The 18094-nt window shown below is 45.5% G+C and overlaps 1 protein-coding gene across 1 annotated transcript in view; it reads right to left on the bottom strand.

Moving 5' to 3' along the window:
* Nucleotides 1-291: 291 nt before the first annotated feature.
* LOC119390099 (parafibromin-like) overlaps nucleotides 292-18094 on the bottom strand; it is a gene marked incomplete at its 3' end in the record, with an annotated part of 120758 nt that continues 102955 nt past the window's right edge. The window contains 3 exon segments of the mRNA XM_037657648.2: nucleotides 292-383; nucleotides 16735-16872; nucleotides 17174-17261. Of these exon segments, the coding sequence (XP_037513576.1) occupies nucleotides 292-383; nucleotides 16735-16872; nucleotides 17174-17261 (318 nt within the window).

Genomic DNA, 18094 nt, shown 5'->3' with positions numbered 1-18094 from the left:
CCTGCCTTATCGGCAATGCAGAGACAGGTGAACCAATGAATGCAGCTTTAGCATAGGTGAAATGATGCCTACATGGAGAAGCAGCAAAATTGAACAGCATTGTAGTGATGGCTTCAGCAAAGAGCACAGCCACCAACGAAATCACAATATGCATTTTCAGTTACCTGCTTGGCAGCACAGTGATAAGTACAGAGTCCAGTAAGTACAGTGATAAGTACAGAGCAACCAGGTAAGTACAGAGTCTAAAACAGTTTCTCCTAGGAAAGATGCAACTGTGTAAAGGGTGCTCACTCCGTGAGAAGATCTCAATAGGATTTCCTCCCCAGGGCCAACCCTTGAATTGCCAGGCGGGGCCTTGTACAAAAACAGCCACCACTCGCTCCCTGAAAAAAAAAACAAAATATATACATGTATTAATGTACTTGGTTGTTGCCTTAAAGGGATCCTGAAATGGTTTTGACAATTTTGTATAAATGCATTGATCCGGTAAAGCAAGTCCTAAGAATTATTTGCATGCCGATTTAAACTCATTGCGTCAACTGTGCTTTCCATGACTTTACACATGTGAATCGCTACAGATCGCAGCGGCTCAGGCAAATGAGTTTTCAACTCGTCGTGCCCTTTTCACGTAGCATTGTTCCATGTTACCAGGGTGTCTACCAATTAAATTTTTCCAAATTCCCTGACTTTTCTTAGGTTTTCCATGACCATTTCAAGCAAATTCCATGACCGGTACATCTGCTTGGAAGAAACTGCACACTGGAAATAAACTCTTGAGTGGTAAAATCTAATTATGAGACACTCGTATAAAATGGAAACCATGCTGCTTTATTGCATTCCCTTGGCTGAAAGCATCCTTTACAATGAATAAAATATTAAAAGACACAATAATTGTCCCTCGACAAACAGAAAAGCTTGTTTATTTGCATCGGCAATGCCGTCACTGTTTCAAACATTCGATCTCTTGTTGCAGCATGGAGACCCGAAGCTGTGCGTCTTTCATCAGTTTTTGCTTCTTTGATTCAAGCTCTTTCACAAGAGCCGCAGTCCTCCTCTTTTTTCTTTCAGCATCCAATATGTCAAACCGTTCCTTCTTTTTCCTCTCCAAATCTTCCTTCCATCTGATGTTGGCACTTCAAACCATGTCTATCATCTTGTCACGTCAACTTCTGCAACACCACCTGCTGCAGACACCTCATCGTACACTAACCTTTGTGCTACAAGTGACTCCTCCATATTTTCCACAAGACATTCCTTGTTCACTGAAAATCCCTGCTCCACGGAAGAATTTCCACATGAAAGGCACAGCACAATCTTCACAAACAGCAGTAGCTCTTCATGAGAACTTGCACAGAGTTCCACCCACAGCTTCTCCAAGCGCTCTCTTGCACCATCAAATTTTCACAAACGCACTTGTGCACTGCTGTTCGAGCACACTTGTACATATGATCTACTTGCTCTCTCTCCTTGTAGGCCTGTAAGGCGCCCGTGCTCTATAAGAACTTCAAGTGCAACGTTCAGCTGCTTCTGGCCAGCTTCCACAGAAGCGGCACAAACTGCTGGGTTTAAGCAACCAGCCCCCCTTGTCAGCTTGAATTTCAGAGGTGATCCTTTGATTATCTTTGCTGAACAGGCCTTAATAAATAAGATGCATTCTTTTTTGACACTTACCACTGCAGTGTGAGATGGTTTAGTGATCTTTCGCAACTCACTTTTGGCGGCAAGGCCTATGTCAAAGGCAGCTATACCAATGATGTTGTTCGGGTTCTCCAGATCAATTTTCATCAGTTTTGAAAATGTGCCTGCAGCATCCAGCTTTTCCTTTAGTACGATTCGTCCCAGCAGTGACCGCAACAGGCCGTCCAGTGCTGTTGCGAGAAAAGGCAGCATCGGCTTCTCTGTCTGAAAGGTCAGCTTTACTGGCAGCATCTCGTCTTTCACAGTAATCTCGACATGAGCATAGCTGCCACACGTTGGAGGTTTCTTTTCTTTTTTGACACGCTCAACATATTAAACCATATTTGGGAGGACTTGCAGTGCCCTAGCAAGAGCCTTGCCATTTTCCAGCCACCGCACTAAGCAAAACTTTAGCGGAAACAGTGTGCTCCCTTTGAAATTGACACAGTCGGCTTGGCGTGCAGGGACATTCTTGAATAAATTGTACATGCTTTTAAGAAACGCTACTGTGTTCCACTTTGTGACATTGTGGCCTGTTTTAAATGCACCACTCACAACGTGCAGTCCGCAGCTTCCTATGTCCACAATATTCTGATTTTCATCAGACGCAGAAAACTCTTGCTTCAATGGCTTCAACAACTTCAAATTGACGTTTGGACCATCCATTGAAAGTTGAAGTATTTTTGCCGGCTCAATGTTGTCAGTGGCCTTTTTGAAAGCGGCAGCTAAATCCTCTGTGCAAGTGTGTCCTAAAAAACAAGACGTCAGGTAGCAGGTTTTGACAAAGTCGTCAGCTGGGGGGGGGTCCCAAAACCTGATCAAACGTCCATTTGCTCTTTCTGAGCAATTTTGTTCAGAGACTTGTCAAAAGCAACGACCATGTGTGGGACACCATGCAGCTTTGATAGCAGCCTGTTTCGGAAGTACGGGGCTGTACCGTAACAAATTGTATAGCCAACTTTGTCCTTACCAAGTTGCAACTTCTTTGCGACATCGCACGTAGGGAACATGATGGGAAAAAGCATTGCTGACGCTGCTGGTGAACGAAACGATCCATGGGTCACTATAGTGTTCAGACACCAAACTTCTGCTTTTGTGACACATTTCTTGACTAGAAACCCATTTAAGGATGCCTTCTCGTCAGGCGTGACGGCCACTGGTTTAGCAGGCACGCTTTCAGCACTCTTGCTTGGCACAGCCGACACACATTCACTCGCAGCAGTCAGGGAACACGGCAAGTTGAATTCAGCATGAAAAAACGCACGGATGTTTGTCTGGGAAGCACTCTGCACCACGCTCACAGCAGCTAGGTGTTTTTTGCTCTCAATGTGACGACTGGAGACAGCAGCGATGCCCATACTGCCAAGTGTGAAAGTCTTTTGGCATGCTGCACACTGAGCCTTACTTGTACAGTTAGGCACTGCTCTAATCCATGAGGCATGCTCGGATATTTCCACGTTCACCCAATCAGGGTTAAACTCACTGCATGCTCACTGCATCGCAAGAAGAATGGCAATATGGCTGCAGCCCAGGCAGCTTAAGATGTGAATTGGATTGGATCCGATCTGGATTACCATATTTACTCTGCTACTGTTTTTGTATCCCAGTCTAATTTACGCACCTGTAAACTACACTTTTCAGTAAAAAATAACAACAGCTCGCATATTCTGTGCATCTTGCCCTCTGCTGATGGCACTTCTAGCCTAACCAGAAGGCCCTCAAGCCAAGCTGAGATCGCAGCCAAGACAAACATGCACAATTTTATGCGCGTGAGTAATGTTGCACTCAAGAAGTAGAAGCACCAGCTATGCACTGCTTTGTTTTTTCTACTATGCTTCTACTTAGCTGTTCTGTGTGGTTGAAGGAGCTATTTTTTTAAGCTTTGATCAATGATAATGAATATTTTCGTGACAATCTCAGACTACAGTCAGTTTCTATGACCTGGCCAGATTTTTCAGAAATTCCCCGACTTTTCCAGACATGTTCAAATTCCTTGACTTTTCCAGGTTGGTAGACACCCTGTATATCTAACGACATTGATTGGTGTTTACATATTAACGTCACAGCATCTGATATCAAAAAGCTGGGTTTCTTTAAACGTCACTTAATAAAAGCTTCCCACCAAGTAAAACGTTTAGCATACACACCCTTCATCAGACCTAAACTCGTATACGCTTCTTCTATCTGGTGCCCACATGAAACTTACCTTGCTAATGCCCTTGAATCCATTTAAAATTGCGCTACTAGGTTCATTCACTTAGCATATTCATACGACATCAGAGTTTCGTCATTAAAAACAGCCTCCCATTTGCCATCTCTTTCGTGTAGACATCGCATTTGCAGCTTATCATTATTTCACAAATTTTTTTACAGTCCCCTCGCCCTCGCACCATACATCTCACCACCAGCACGGGCACCACATCGCACCGGTCATCCTTTAAATGTTGCTCGCCACAAAGTGTGCACTGCCACATTTTCATCTTCTTTTTTCCCTTGTGTAGTTGTACATTGGAACAGCCTTCCCTACGACATTGCTGCTATCTTCTGCTCATCTGCGTTCACTGAAGAAGTGTCTGCTTTTCTCTTGCCATAAAATTTTCTATTTTTTGTAATCCCACCCCTTATGTAACATCCCTGTTATGGGGCCTTTAAGGAATAAAGAATGAATGAATGAGAATGAATATATGTTACGACCGGAGGCAGTTTCGATTTCGAAGAGCACTCGGTGATGTAGTCGGCCTACTCGTTAACAAATACTATCAGGTGACCGCAAGAGCCAGTGACGTCACTGGCCAGCTTCTTTCATGTTGTCAGCACTGCTGTTTCGTCTGCTGTGTTAAGCGCTGTAAGTGCTTGTTTCCTCAATCGTCAAACAATGTTGTTTATCTAGTGCGGCGATGGATAAAAGAGCTGGGAGGAGTGTAAAAATCAGTCAGAAAAGCTCTATTCACTTCGCGAATCTCGCCGGTGGCTGCGATTTTGTTCTTGTCGTCGTCGTCCAACTGAGGCAAGGTTTTCCATGAGGCTTGGAGCAGCCACAGCATTAGACGTGTTGAAACATTTTCGCTTCGATCATTTGTAAAGTAGCAGGTTGAGAAGTGACGAAGGAAGCAGTGAAATCAAAACATTGGCGCTCTGCAACAGTGTTTATGTGTAACTGCAAATGACGTGATGTACGCTTTACTGGCTCGTATTTAGATGGGGCAACGCTGTGTTCTAAAGGCATACCGATCCCACGGACGCACGTCGGAACACCGAAGCAGTTATCTGTCCACTACGCCATACGATCCCGGCAGCAGAGAGCTTTAGTTTGTATGTAGATTTCTTAACGCCTGCAGATACTTGGTTACCAGAGCTGTTGACGGCTGCAGCAGTAGCAGCAGCCGCGGAGCCGGTAGCGACATCTTGTGGTGCTTTGTCCAACTACAATCAGTTTTTTTTTCTCCAAAGTGTTGCTGTTCTTGTCACAAAAAAAAAAGCAATGAGAATACTGTGAGTTGCTAATTATCTCACTGCTAATGCTTTACACAAAGTCAATAAGCGGGCAAGTCGCTGCAATGTTATTTTGTAGGTCTCTGGTTATGCTATGCATCATCAGGTGTCGCCGCCAGTGTTGTCAGTCTCGTACATGCCTCCGGTAACCCGGCCAGAACTCGTGACGTACGTTGTTTACAAAAAGGCCCCGCTCAATGACATCATCGCTTTTTGATTCAATTTTCGATTCGGCACTTTCACAAACTTAGAAACTCAATTAAAATACTTTTTTAGGCTGTATTTGTGGCTGATATTGTACAGATGGCACCTATATGCACCCATTAGTGTGATGCAACAAATTGTGTGCGAATTTTTGTGTCACCACTCCTTTAAAAACGATATCTGAGGTGCAGATTCAGTACGGCCCTTCCAGCACGTACGTGGCATTCGGTTAAACAGGACACGCCTCGTCGGGAAGGTGAACAGCTCTAGATAATACAATATCGACGGCACGCGTTGCCAGGGCCACCGCCGTGCACGCTTTTACCCTCGTTTCTGGTTGCTTTTTATCATATGATATGTCTGATTTCAAAGCAGACGGCGTCTGCGCACGTTCGGTGTCGTTCAGGCACTCACACTCGCATGTGTTTATCTGAGTTTTAAGGGCAGATTACGTTTGTAAAACACGTGGTAAATAACCCCTCACGGCGTGCCCATGACTGCCAATGGGTACGCTTGGGCGCCGGATATGCCTCGCAAAGCCGGGATTACTCCGGGAGCAATTTGCGATTTTTCAGAAGTACTTTCATTCGCACATAGCCTGTGGCATTACAAAACGAGGTTCCTGCCTTCTTTTTCATTAAAATTTGTTTTCGTTGAGAAATTGTTTAAAGCGAACCCTTCGAGCCATAGGTGTATATAGTTACAGAGAAGTTTTAAATCCAAATCACTCACTTTTATATTCACGCTCAGTGGGGCTCACGCACGTTCATTCTCATTTCTACTAACAGTCGTCGATACTCACACTCATCAGCACTCACTCAAGTTCATACTCGTGCCCACTCATACTCATCGGCACTCACTGAAATTTGTACTCACATCTACTCACATTCATCGGTGCTTACTCACTTTCATACTCACTCTACTCACACTTATCGATACTCACTCACTTTCTTACTCACTCCACTAACCCTCATTGATACTCACCCACTTTCACATTCACTTATACTCACGTTCACGCGTACTCACTCACGTTTATTCTCATTTCCCCTCACACTCCTAGATACGTTCATACTCACGTCTACTCACGCTCATGAGTACTCACTCAAATTCATACTAACGTCCACTCGCATTCATCGGTCATCACTCACGTTACACTCATGGCAACTCCCGCTCATCGGTACTCATGTTCATTCTCATGTCCACTCAAACTCGTCGATACTCACTCACATTCAACTCACGACTACTCACACATGTACTCACTCATGTTCGTACTCGCATCTACTCTCATAACTGAGTACTCCCTCACTTTCATACTTACGTCTACCACACTCATAAGTACTCACTCAAGTTCATACTCACTTTTCACACTCATGAGTGCTCACTCACATTCACACTCACATCTCCTCACACTCATGAGTGCTCACTAACGTTCACACTGTGGGGTCTTCAATGATATGAGCGCCACTCTCGTAACACACAGAGACAGTTCACGCCGTCAGGCAACAAACACGCGTACATTTATTAACCTTCTTTTACATACGACGAGCTTGCCTGGGCCGAATCCGACACACAACTAGTAACACGCTAAGTAACCTTATACAATGCCAATACAATACCCGAAAAACATAACATGCACTCAAAACAACATAAGACATACAATGCACCGCGAATGCGACGTCGCCGATGTTCAACTCACCACGAGGGGCCTGTGGGAAACGAGCCGTGGTATCGTCCCCCACAGACCCACCATGGGAGACGTCCATCCACGCACGCTAGAGGCTCGCTGCTGTTTCCTGCACACCGGCCTAACCTTTCAGGTGGCGCTGCCGGCGCCACCGTGCTAAGCCTACATCGTGCAAGCACAGCGCCACATCTCACTCCGCGGATGTTAATACTAACTGCCACTAAAACACGAGATGCGTGTGCGCCATGCAGTGCAAACGACCTTACAGCGGGTGACAGCACCCCCGCAATACTCACGGCTACTCACACTTATGAGTACTCACTCACGTTCATACTCACTTCTACTCACACTCACAAGTACTCACTCACATTCATACTCACCTCTATTCATACCCCTCGTCACTCACTCATACTCACACTCACAACGTTGAAATGAGTGTGGGTGAGTGTACTCATGAATGAGTATGCTGAGCTATGAACACTGGCCTCGCAGAACAATGAGAGAAAATCTCTCAACTGCTTTCTTCGGGCATATTTAGGGACCCTTTGAAAGAAAGGAGTCGTTGAACTTGCCTGGATATCACACCTCCAAAATAATTATGAAATGTACTGTAAAATAAGTAAAAGGTTTGCCGAGTCATACTTTGTACTCAGTGTAACATATATCTATGAGAGTGAAAAGCAAAAGGCGGAGATGACGCGCGATTATACACCCTTGCAATTTCTTTTATAGCAGAGTTTTATGCCAGGGCCCTCAAGCGGCTTGCGTAAGCAAGCTCTTGCTTCCTGTTGTACTCTCCTTGGGTGCTGTGGCTAGCGAACAGAAGAAAGGGGGTAAGGCACAGACGAACGCAAGAATGCAGGGACCCAACGGCTAGGGGTCCCTGGCGTTAAAACCTACCTAATATCGCGTGAGAAGTAAAGAATGCATGCTTTGAAGGAGCTGCCCCACGAATTGTAGTCAAAACGAGCACAATGATGACCGCGGCTCTCCCACTATCTGCTCACGTGTTTGCGTGTCGTTATGGCGAACCACTAACGGGCGGGGGGGGGGGGGGGGGCAAGGTCGTCGAACTGCTGGGCCTCTTGGCAAGCAACTTTCTGGTGATGTCTCAGGAGTGGAAACATGCATTCACCGAAGAAAGGACGCAAGCAGTGGTGGTTGGCCCATCCTGATTTGCAAAACGCGAGAAGCTTGGTCGCGCCGAGATAATGCTACCCGATCTGCGAGGTTGTGACATGGTGTACTATCTGAAAAAGCAGGTCAAGATATATTAATACTCGTGACAACAGTCATTGTGCTTCGCATTGCACTTGTTGAAAAGAATGGTGTGGTTATGGAGTACTTCGTTGTTGGGCTTTAATGACTGCGATACGAGAAGTTTGCTGCCGTTTTTCGAATTTTCGACTCGCGCTCCAATTGGTTCACAGCAAGGGAATCCGGCCGCAGCTGCCGCAAAAATCGGTCCTGGACCGACCGGCATGGAAAGGGCTGTTCCGGCGGATCTCGCTGCTACCAAAGCAGATTCTGCACCGCTCTTGCCGTCGAATGTCTCAGTGTGAACGCGGAGTTATGCGACGTTCACACCAAGACATTCACACGGGAGACAAAACGCGCGCTCGTGAAACGCGTGCGTTTTGTGGACTCTCGACCACTCTTTCCAGAGGGTGTAAATAAATTTTTCTACTTGGCCAGCATGATTTTTGAATTTTTTTAGTCCAGATATAGTGAAAAAGTGGTTATAGTGAAGTAATTTCTGATTCCCGCCAACTTCGTTATAACCAGGCTACACTGTATAGATGTGACTTGTGTTAGTGTGTTACATCAAAACAGGAGCCATGGGGGCACACCATAACACTTCTCGCAGAGACATATACATGCGGCCAAGAAATGCTCCGGAAATGCATAACCACCGTTAGCACATTCCATTCCGATTAGGAAACTGCGATACAATGTAGAAAGAAAAACATGTCTCGTTCTTTTTCTTTCTTGTTTTACAGTGAAAAAACATAGAAGTTTAGAGAAAACGCGGGCTATCAAAAACACGCACACTACAGAGCTCTGTTCAATTGGGAGGACTGTTCGTGAGTGTTACTCTTCCAGTATATAAGCAGCGACTCGCTCAGACTACGAGCCCGCTCTGTGCAAACATGGTAGAAGCAAGTGGTTTTCCACAGCTACAGACTCGCGCCACACAATGAAAGGTGCATGAGCTGTCAACGAACAGATTAGTATTTCCATTGTTGCTGCTAACTTCAGCTGCGTCGCACGACATGCCTTGCCAGATGCAATGTGGTTTACTTCATAGCCTACGACGGCCACCGCAATGTAAGAACAAGCGATAACCGCATGATGGTGTCCGGAGCAGTGCGTGAAGTAATAAACCCCGGAGTTCGGCGCTCTTTTTTCTCCCTCGCGACACTGCCTCGATGCATGGTGCCGTGCATGACATTTAGGAAAGGTCCATTAGACCTACAACCAACCCATGCAGGTGTAACACCCCGGTCACACTGGCAAGTTTAGTGTCATTTTCAGCGAGTGCACTTACGCCCCCAGAATGGCACTTTGGCAGTGCGCTGCTACACGAGAAAGGGAAGTGCACTAAGGAAATGATTGTAATGGCAATGGGTACTTAAGTAGCACAACAAGTATTTGTTATTTCAGGCAATGTTTCTTAAGTCATACTGTGTTACAGCTATAACCAGCCCTTAAAATAAAATTTACGTACAAACGCGGCGGCTGCAGCCATTGCACGGCGTGCGCTGGGCATGCCCCTGGCGGTCGGGGCTGTAAACTGCCCGAGAACGAGAATAGCAAAGTAGTTTTTTGTATTATAGTATGTTTTAATGCATAAAAATATTCCTAATAAAGAAAACGATAGTTCAAAAATGCTATGAACTCGGCTTTGGATAATAATTTATTTATTTTCGAGCCACTGCTATCGAGGCTAGACACTCCGTCTCGGCGAAGTGAGTTTGGCGAACGCACTCGCCGGCAAGTGCGCTTTGCAGCGAGTGTCACTAAACGTTCCCGTGTGACAGCGTGCGAATGGCACTAGCAGCGAAGTGCACTCCCTCAAAGTGCACTTAAGTTGCCTCGTGTGACAGGGGTATAACAGTGGGTGGCAAACTGCCACAGGAGTTTTCGCACTCATGGATGATTGGGCAGACACTATGCATGCAGACTAGACTAAGCAGCAGCTAGCGTGCCTACCGAATTCATCACTGCAATCACTGGATGTGACAGGTTAACATCACGTGTAGGCGGAAAGCACTGAGATTTGTTTATATGATCACTTTTGAGGATGCTATCACACCTGCCATATTTTGCACAATCTGGAACCACACATCAGCGTATACAACTGACTGCATGTCTGCCACAGTGACAATCTTGCTATCTGCACACAGTCGCAGGAATGCCGTTTATACATTGCAACGCATTTAGTGCCAATATCCGTATTACTGTCTCCAAAAATAATCACATGTGAACACCACCCCTTAATTAGTGCAAAACAAACTCACACAATAACCATAACACTCCGCACCACTGCCTACATTGAAACAAGCATCAACCACCAGCACCAGCCACCGCAGCATCCACCATGAAACTTCAACACCAAGCAAAAGCCCATAAACTAATTTTCTGTGCTTTACAACATGCATTTTTGCGGAAATATACGAATAACATTAGTTTGAAACCACACTGACTCTAGAAATGAAACTGCTTCCTTCTTTGCAAGTAATGAACCATTTTTATGTTTGTATACGGCACTTAATGAGTCAAGGCTTTATGCAAAGCACACGGCCATTCAAACTAACTTGACACCAATTACTATTATGTACTTTGACTATAGAACTGATATTTGCACAAGCCTAAACAAGACACCCTGGCTACAGGATCCCAACAACATTCAAGGATTGATAGGCGGGCAAGTTGGAACTTACCCATCTTTGCGCAGCGCACGAAATTAACAAGGCACACAAGAGAAGAGGACGGGACAAGCGCATGTCCCGTCCTCTTGTGGGTTTTCAGATACACTAGCCACCTCTAGCATTTGAGCGACATATCGATAACAGTGCTAATTTGGAGAACAATGTTCACTATGAAAAAGCTAGGCATGTGCGAATATTCGAGCACATCGACTATTCGAACAAATATTACAGCATTCGAATTCGCTTCACAACGAACGAATAGACATATATACCACCTATAACCCCCTGTAAAGGTGGTTTCATTGCAGTGGAGGGGTGCTATACCGTGACCACACCTCTCCAAGAGAAATCCGTACTGCCACGAAGCCCCACTTCAAGGCTAAATGAACACACAGTCGACGACCGATAATTCGGACTCCACGGGGAACGTAATAAGTACGAATTATCGAATTTCCGAAAAAACGAATGCGTCAGAAAAAAAAAAACTTTTATTGACACTTCAGGGACCCACTGGCCGAAAAAAGTTGTCAATGCGTTGCTGCCCGCACTTCCGCTTACGTGCAACCAAGTCCGCCTGTATCTCCGCCAGTGTGATGTGATCGCTGTACGATGAAGAGCTGGTTTCGTTCGTGAAGACAACGCGTCTGTGCAGCGCACTTAGCAGTCGCACAGAGAGGCAGCATGAATGGCAGCGTGGCGCGTTTGGGTTCTCACCTATTAAATGCGTGCACTACGCATGCAACTGCACCAGGCCACATGCACTATCGAGCAGTTGACTGAAGATGCTTATCGTAAGGCTTGTCAGCGATTGAGCCGTACTGGCGCGTTTGCCACCTGCCGCCATCACGCCTCCGTGCATTTCCACTGCTTATCCGTAAAGACATCGCCGCACGACGCCGTGATAGCGGCCCCTTTGAATTTCCGGTCCGCTTCACCCCATAACACTTCAGCGTCGCGACAAAGCCGACTTTCGGACTCTGCTACTGTCGCAAACAGGTCGACTCGAGAAAGCGATGGTTCGAGCCTGCGAGATGATAGACGCGGCAGAGGTGGGGGGCTTCAATTATTGCCTTTCGGACCTGCAATTTGGGCAGAAAGTCCGAAAATCGGACGCCGAAGAGTTTTAGCGTCCGAAATTTCCGACGTTCTTGACCATTGACGTCTATGGGGCTGGTGACGGTGCCGCGAAAGCGTCCGAATTTTCGAGCATGTCCGGAAAATCGGGCGTCCGAAAAATCGGCAGTTGACTGTATTACCCTCACATCGATACAGCTTAAGAGCTTGTCATGCCTGCTTATATGCTCTAAGTATAGTAAATTTTAAAACCTAACATATTTTACAGGTTATCACTTGCATTCTACCAAAAATCAAATCCTGCTACTATTCAAAGTTGCGAACCAAAAAGAATGACATTTGCACATGCCTTGTTTCAATTAAAAAAAATATTGTGCAGGTTAGTTGGGTCATGACAAATGCAGCAGACTCTCATTGAACGCAACCTGAAGGTACCAGGAAAATATGTTCCATTTAACAGGAGTTCCATTTACTGAGAGATGAACAGAGGTGCAGAATACAAGTGCAAAACCAATCATATCAGGGGCAGTTGTTCCATTTAAGCAGCAGTTCCGTTTAAGAGATTTCCGTTTACTGAGAGTCTACTGTATGCTCATTTTTCTTACGTGCTCATTTTGCTTATATGCTCATTTTTCTATTTGTGATATATAATACTTGAATTCGATTCGAAATTATTGGACCAAATCCCTATTCGCTTCGAACCTGAAATTTACTATTCGCACAAGCCTAGAAAAAGCAAATCAATGTACAGTAAAACGTCATTAATATGGACCCACTTTTAATGATTAAAACGTAGGAGGGTAGCGAATTGGGCATGTTGGAAAATGCTCATGATGGTTAGCGCAAACAGAACACGGACAAAAAGAAGAAAAAACGACGACACAAGCGCTATCTAACAACTGAATGTTTATTAGAAAAATCACAAATATATATGTCTAAGAAAGAGAAAAACAACAAACCCGCAGATGCACCAAAAATAATTGATAATTGTACTCGGGAAATCGCGGAGGCATTTGAGATGATCAAAAAGAAGGACACGTGCGTGAGCTATCCTTCTATCACTTTGATTGATGAGGAAGTGTCTTTCCTGGAAAGGGTGTAGTTTTGTTAGTATACATGTTTTCATCTGTCAATTATCTTTGGCGCAAGTGCGGGTTTGTTGCTTTTCTCTTTCTTAGACATATATATTTGTGATTTTTCCAATAAACATTCAGTTGTTAGATACTGCTTGTGTCGTTTTTTTCTTCTTTTCGTCCGTGTTCTGTTTGCGCTAACCATCATGATTAAAACGTAGCTGCACTGAACCTCCGACTCAGTCACATAGAACCGCTGACCGCTAAAGCCGTGGTGGCTCATCCTATGCAGATCACTTAGTGCGTACTGCGATATTTTTTTGTTGCATTGAAGTGAACTGTGCTTCTCATCAACGTCAGTGTGCCACAAATGGTCTTCCACCTTTTCAGTGACTGCAGAGACTGGCCAATTGACAACTCTGACTTCTGTTTGATTGCAGCAATGCCTTTATGAATAAGCATCAGAAGACAATGAAGCCAAGGTAGCAGCCAGCGACAAGCCAGTACGATTTATCATGGACAACCTTAAAGGGGCCCTGAAACACTTTTTCAGCATGGTCAGAAAATGCTGCCGATCGGCAGTCGAGGCTCCTGAGAACACGTGAGTGCATTATAGCGCAGCATGCGGCCTGGAACTTACAATTAATCCTCAAAGTCAGCTAGAAATTGTTCCCTCTTTTTTCTACAAATGATGCCATATACCCAAATGACAACGCCATATACCGAAATTTACGGCCGTTGGCTGATTTGAGCGTCGTGAGCTGCATAGTTACTGCGGCGGCCACAAAAGGCTGCCACGTGCCTGCGCGCGCACACTCGCGATCACACTGGAAGTAAGCCGCGTGTTTGAAGAAAAAAAAAAGTGCTTTCTCTCCTCTCGTGGAAGCTAAGCAGGGAGAGATGACACGGGGGAAAAAAGTTACGTCAACGCAGGCGTCATGACCTTGAGCACTTTTTTTTTTTCTTCAAACAGCCAGATCACAGCGTACGACAAATCTCTGTAACTTTGCTCGTACTTGACGGACTCCAAAAATTTTTGTGCTGGTCGATTCGTGAGGCAATAAACTCCTTTAATGAAGCCATTCAATGGTTGTTACAGGGTCCTTTTAACTCAATAAGCATTTTCAGCTATCTGCTCGCACGCGCTTGTTGCGTAGCACTTTTCTAAGCGTACTACACACTTTTTATAGGCGACAAGCCAAGCGCTCTGCACCACCATTCGCTGTCGCCTTTTGTGGGACTGCTTTCAAGTTTCGTGGCATGGGCGCCAAGAAACCTAGCTACACTGACTATCACCAGCTATCATGTCAAACGCATGCATACAGTACAACAAGCGACCCGGCAATGATGCCGTGAGCAGAGTACCGTATTTACTCGATTCTACCGCGCCCTCGATTGTAACGCGCACCTGTTTTCCGCGACCAAAAAAAAAAAAAAAACGTACATCGATTCTAACGCGCACTCATTTTTCGTGAGAGAAATGAACAAAAGTACGTAGGAGTCCACCTTCGCACATTCAGAAGAACAGGTATTTGGGTTTTAAAGAACTAAAGTTTCAAAAAAAGAAAACACAAAGTCAAACAGTGGGCCTTGCCGCTGAAACTGTCACAACTACGGCGGCGATACGAGTCGCGTAATGGATCAGTCTTCGTCGCTGTCAACGCTCTTCGAGTTCGGCAAACCGGCCCTGCTTTTGTCCACAGAAACCTTTTCGTGAAGCTTTGCTGTAAAACAGTCTTCTGCTTCTGTTAGCGCCAGTCTCGCACGCACGTTTCGGCAACTCCGAACGAACGCGATGCGGCCCGATTTCCGTAGGTCTCTGCACATGTAATAACTTTTCTTTGAAATGCGACATCGTGGTGCACTCGTCGAGTATTTGGAGGGGGCACTTCCATGCCGCCGATGCGAATGTAGAGCGAGATGACAAACTCCTCAGCACACGTACGAACTGAAACAATGACAGAAATAGTCGAGGCACGTAGGAGGCGGCCATCTTGAAATGCGGATGGCAATACGATAACCGTTTTTTCGGTACTTGATTCTAACGCGCATGCGATTTTACGACTCGTTTTGCCGAAAAAAAGGTGCGCGTTAGATTCGAGTAAATACGGTAGGTGACACACTGCCCACAACAAGCCAGGGACGATCAGCTCCAAGCCACAGTTGCGAGTTTCAATGAAAAGGTGTCAGTTTTCGCCCAGTAGCAGATCGCAGTACAGATGCGCACACGTGTACCCTGCAAAGTCGATATGTGTGTTGATATCGTCGATATGTAAGTCGACATGTCTGCTGCTATGCTAGTCACTGTGTGCTCTGGGCCATCACAGTTTTGAGACATTCCTTGGCATTGCCACAGCGCGCTATCGGATGGCCATGCAAGAGAGCCGGCACGCAAGAGCCGGGATCAGCACTTTCGCAAAAAGAAAGATAGGGCTTTGTAGCAAGTACAGCTGAAACTCAACAAAGTGATCAGGACCCACGAATTAGTTAGTTAAATCGGGAACTTCGTAAAACCGAGAGAACGACAACTTTATTGCCTAGTGAAAAAGCTCGTGATTGTCGCCTGCACGCGCTTCGTGAGCAGCAGGAGCACACAATTCTCGAAGCTGGCCAGTGAAATCAAAGCATCCTCGGCACCCTCGTGTGCCCCAGCAAACCGCCTCAGAAGGTCGACGGTGTCCAACCCCTGGCTTGGTGTGGGCACGGGAGCTTTGACAGTATCCAGATCGTTCGCATCTTCAGACTCCTCTTGTGCGCCGGAAACAAGCTGCACAATCTCCTCGTCGTCGAGAACTTCTGTTGTGTCAGTGCCCGCGTCTGCATCAGCATTCACGAAGTCGTCGCAGTTCTGATCTGCAGCCACCTCATCATGTCAACGAAGCTCTTCCCAACAACTGGGCGTTGCCTCTTCCTGCTCGTGTTGTGGGCTTGTCCGACGCAGCCTCCACGCAGCCTGATAGCACACTGCCAGGCCGTGTCTAGAGTGTCTGGCAGCACACTGCAAGACATCCTAGACGCCATAAATTTGTAAAAACCTCTTTCTTTATGCATCTTTTTTCCCGGAATGCTTTGTTAAATCAAGTTTGGCGGCGAAGTTCGCTTTGTTATTTTGAGTTCACAAAAGCACCAAGCCTACGGGCAACTGCGGGGGGAATCCGAATTTGCTCGTTAAATCAGGAAATTCGTAAAATCAAGTTTCAACTGCAATACAGTTGAACTCCTTTATAAGAGACACTGATGTAAGAGACACCAGTGGGCCTACATCAAAATAGGGGTTGGTCAGAAAGTTATAAGAGACACCTCGTATAAGGGACAAGAACTGCTACCCAGTGCGCATCTCTTATAAAGGGGTTCAACTGTATATACTGCAACATTGTATTTATTTCACTGTTGGCAGCATCGGCGCACATCAGGAGATGCAAATTTGTACATGGTGGTTAGTGTGTAGTTGTGCCGCATTCCCGGCAGGTACGTATTAGTGCGGTTTCACTGTATGGCATGAAATTACTATCAGCCCTCAGGAACTAGGTTTCTAAGCATGAATGGGCATAGAGTGCAGTGCACTGCAATAGTCTGACATATGTTGAAGAGTACTCACCAATCCTCGGGGGCCAAGGTGGAGGGGTTGTCAATCACCCGGTACGAGACAGTGGCTCCTCGGTTGCGCCTCCGTTGGATCAGCACTGCATTCTCACGTTTGCAGCCCTGACTCTTTTTTTCATCTGTGCTCACAAACCTGGCACAAGAAACAGGGGTGGGAAAACGAGAACAACTGTCAGGGCAGCATAAAAATTGTTATTCTGCAGCAGGTTAACAGGAAGGGACAAGATTAGAGCCAAGGAATTTTTTAATTTGGAGCAAAGCACTCCAAATTCTCAAGCAGCTTGATGAAATGTATGTGCTCTATTTTTACTCTAGTCCTTTGTTTTTGCATTAACTCCTGCATTAATAGAATGTAAAGACTGCTCACTTTCTAATGTTTACCAGGCTCCCATAGTTCAAACTAATAACTTGGAACTGTATTCTGGGTCGCTCACCTCAAATCTTGCAGGATATCCTTGGCATTGTACATGGTGATGAGTGAGGTTGTGGCTGCTGGAATAATGATGATAGGTGTCCGCGACACTGCAAGAGACATTTACAAAGCACAGATACCATGAGCCTGCATCTGTAAGCAGCAGTAACTGGTGTGTTTGACAAATAGCTTTCACCAAACTCTTCCCTAAAAAAGCTGCAGCAGTTTCGACCAGGAATGATTTGTAGCTCACCGCAATTCTAGTTTCCACCATCATAGTTAACTTGAACACTAGTGCTCCTCCACCTTATAGCCTCTGACACTTCTCACCAGTGCAGGGAGAAAGAATAATGAACTTATTACTGTGACTCTGAATATGCAATATTAATACACAAGCAGCCAAATGAAAGGCCAATGGGCAGTACCTGGCCACTGGGTAAACAAAAGAGCACAGTCAAGTATATAAACGTGTTTACATAGAGCAAACTAGAGAGAGTCTCTTTTTTTCTCCTCCACAACTTCAAGGCTACTGAATTGCGCAGGTAAATTACTAGAAAGGACTGTGATGCAATGTTCACAAATATGTACCTGGTGTGCATACGAGGAACAAAAGAACACTGGTGCAAATAGAACTCGTGTTGTAAGGCTACTACATCAGCAAGGCAAAACATTTCTGCAATATATGTCATTTAGAACAGACGTTAATACTGTAAATACTGCCAAGGAAGGCAGTTGTTGCCTTAATGAAGACATCCTCCTGGTTAGAGTGTTGCTCTAGCTTGAGACACCACTTGTTCAAAAACAGTCCGTGCTTGTTCCATAAGCAAGGAATGCACAAGTTGAAATAAGGCATTCAATGCACACATAACGTGGTTTCAAAACAGCTTAAGCGCCATTCTGCAATGCTGTGCCCTTTTTGAACACTATGCAAAAGGCAGCTTCA

The sequence above is a fragment of the Rhipicephalus sanguineus genome, chromosome 1 (genome assembly GCF_013339695.2).
Source record: "Rhipicephalus sanguineus isolate Rsan-2018 chromosome 1, BIME_Rsan_1.4, whole genome shotgun sequence".
Lineage (NCBI taxonomy): Eukaryota > Metazoa > Arthropoda > Arachnida > Ixodida > Ixodidae > Rhipicephalus > Rhipicephalus sanguineus.
The sequence above is the reverse complement of the archived record's forward strand: the minus strand, read 5'-3'. Positions and strand labels throughout refer to the sequence as shown.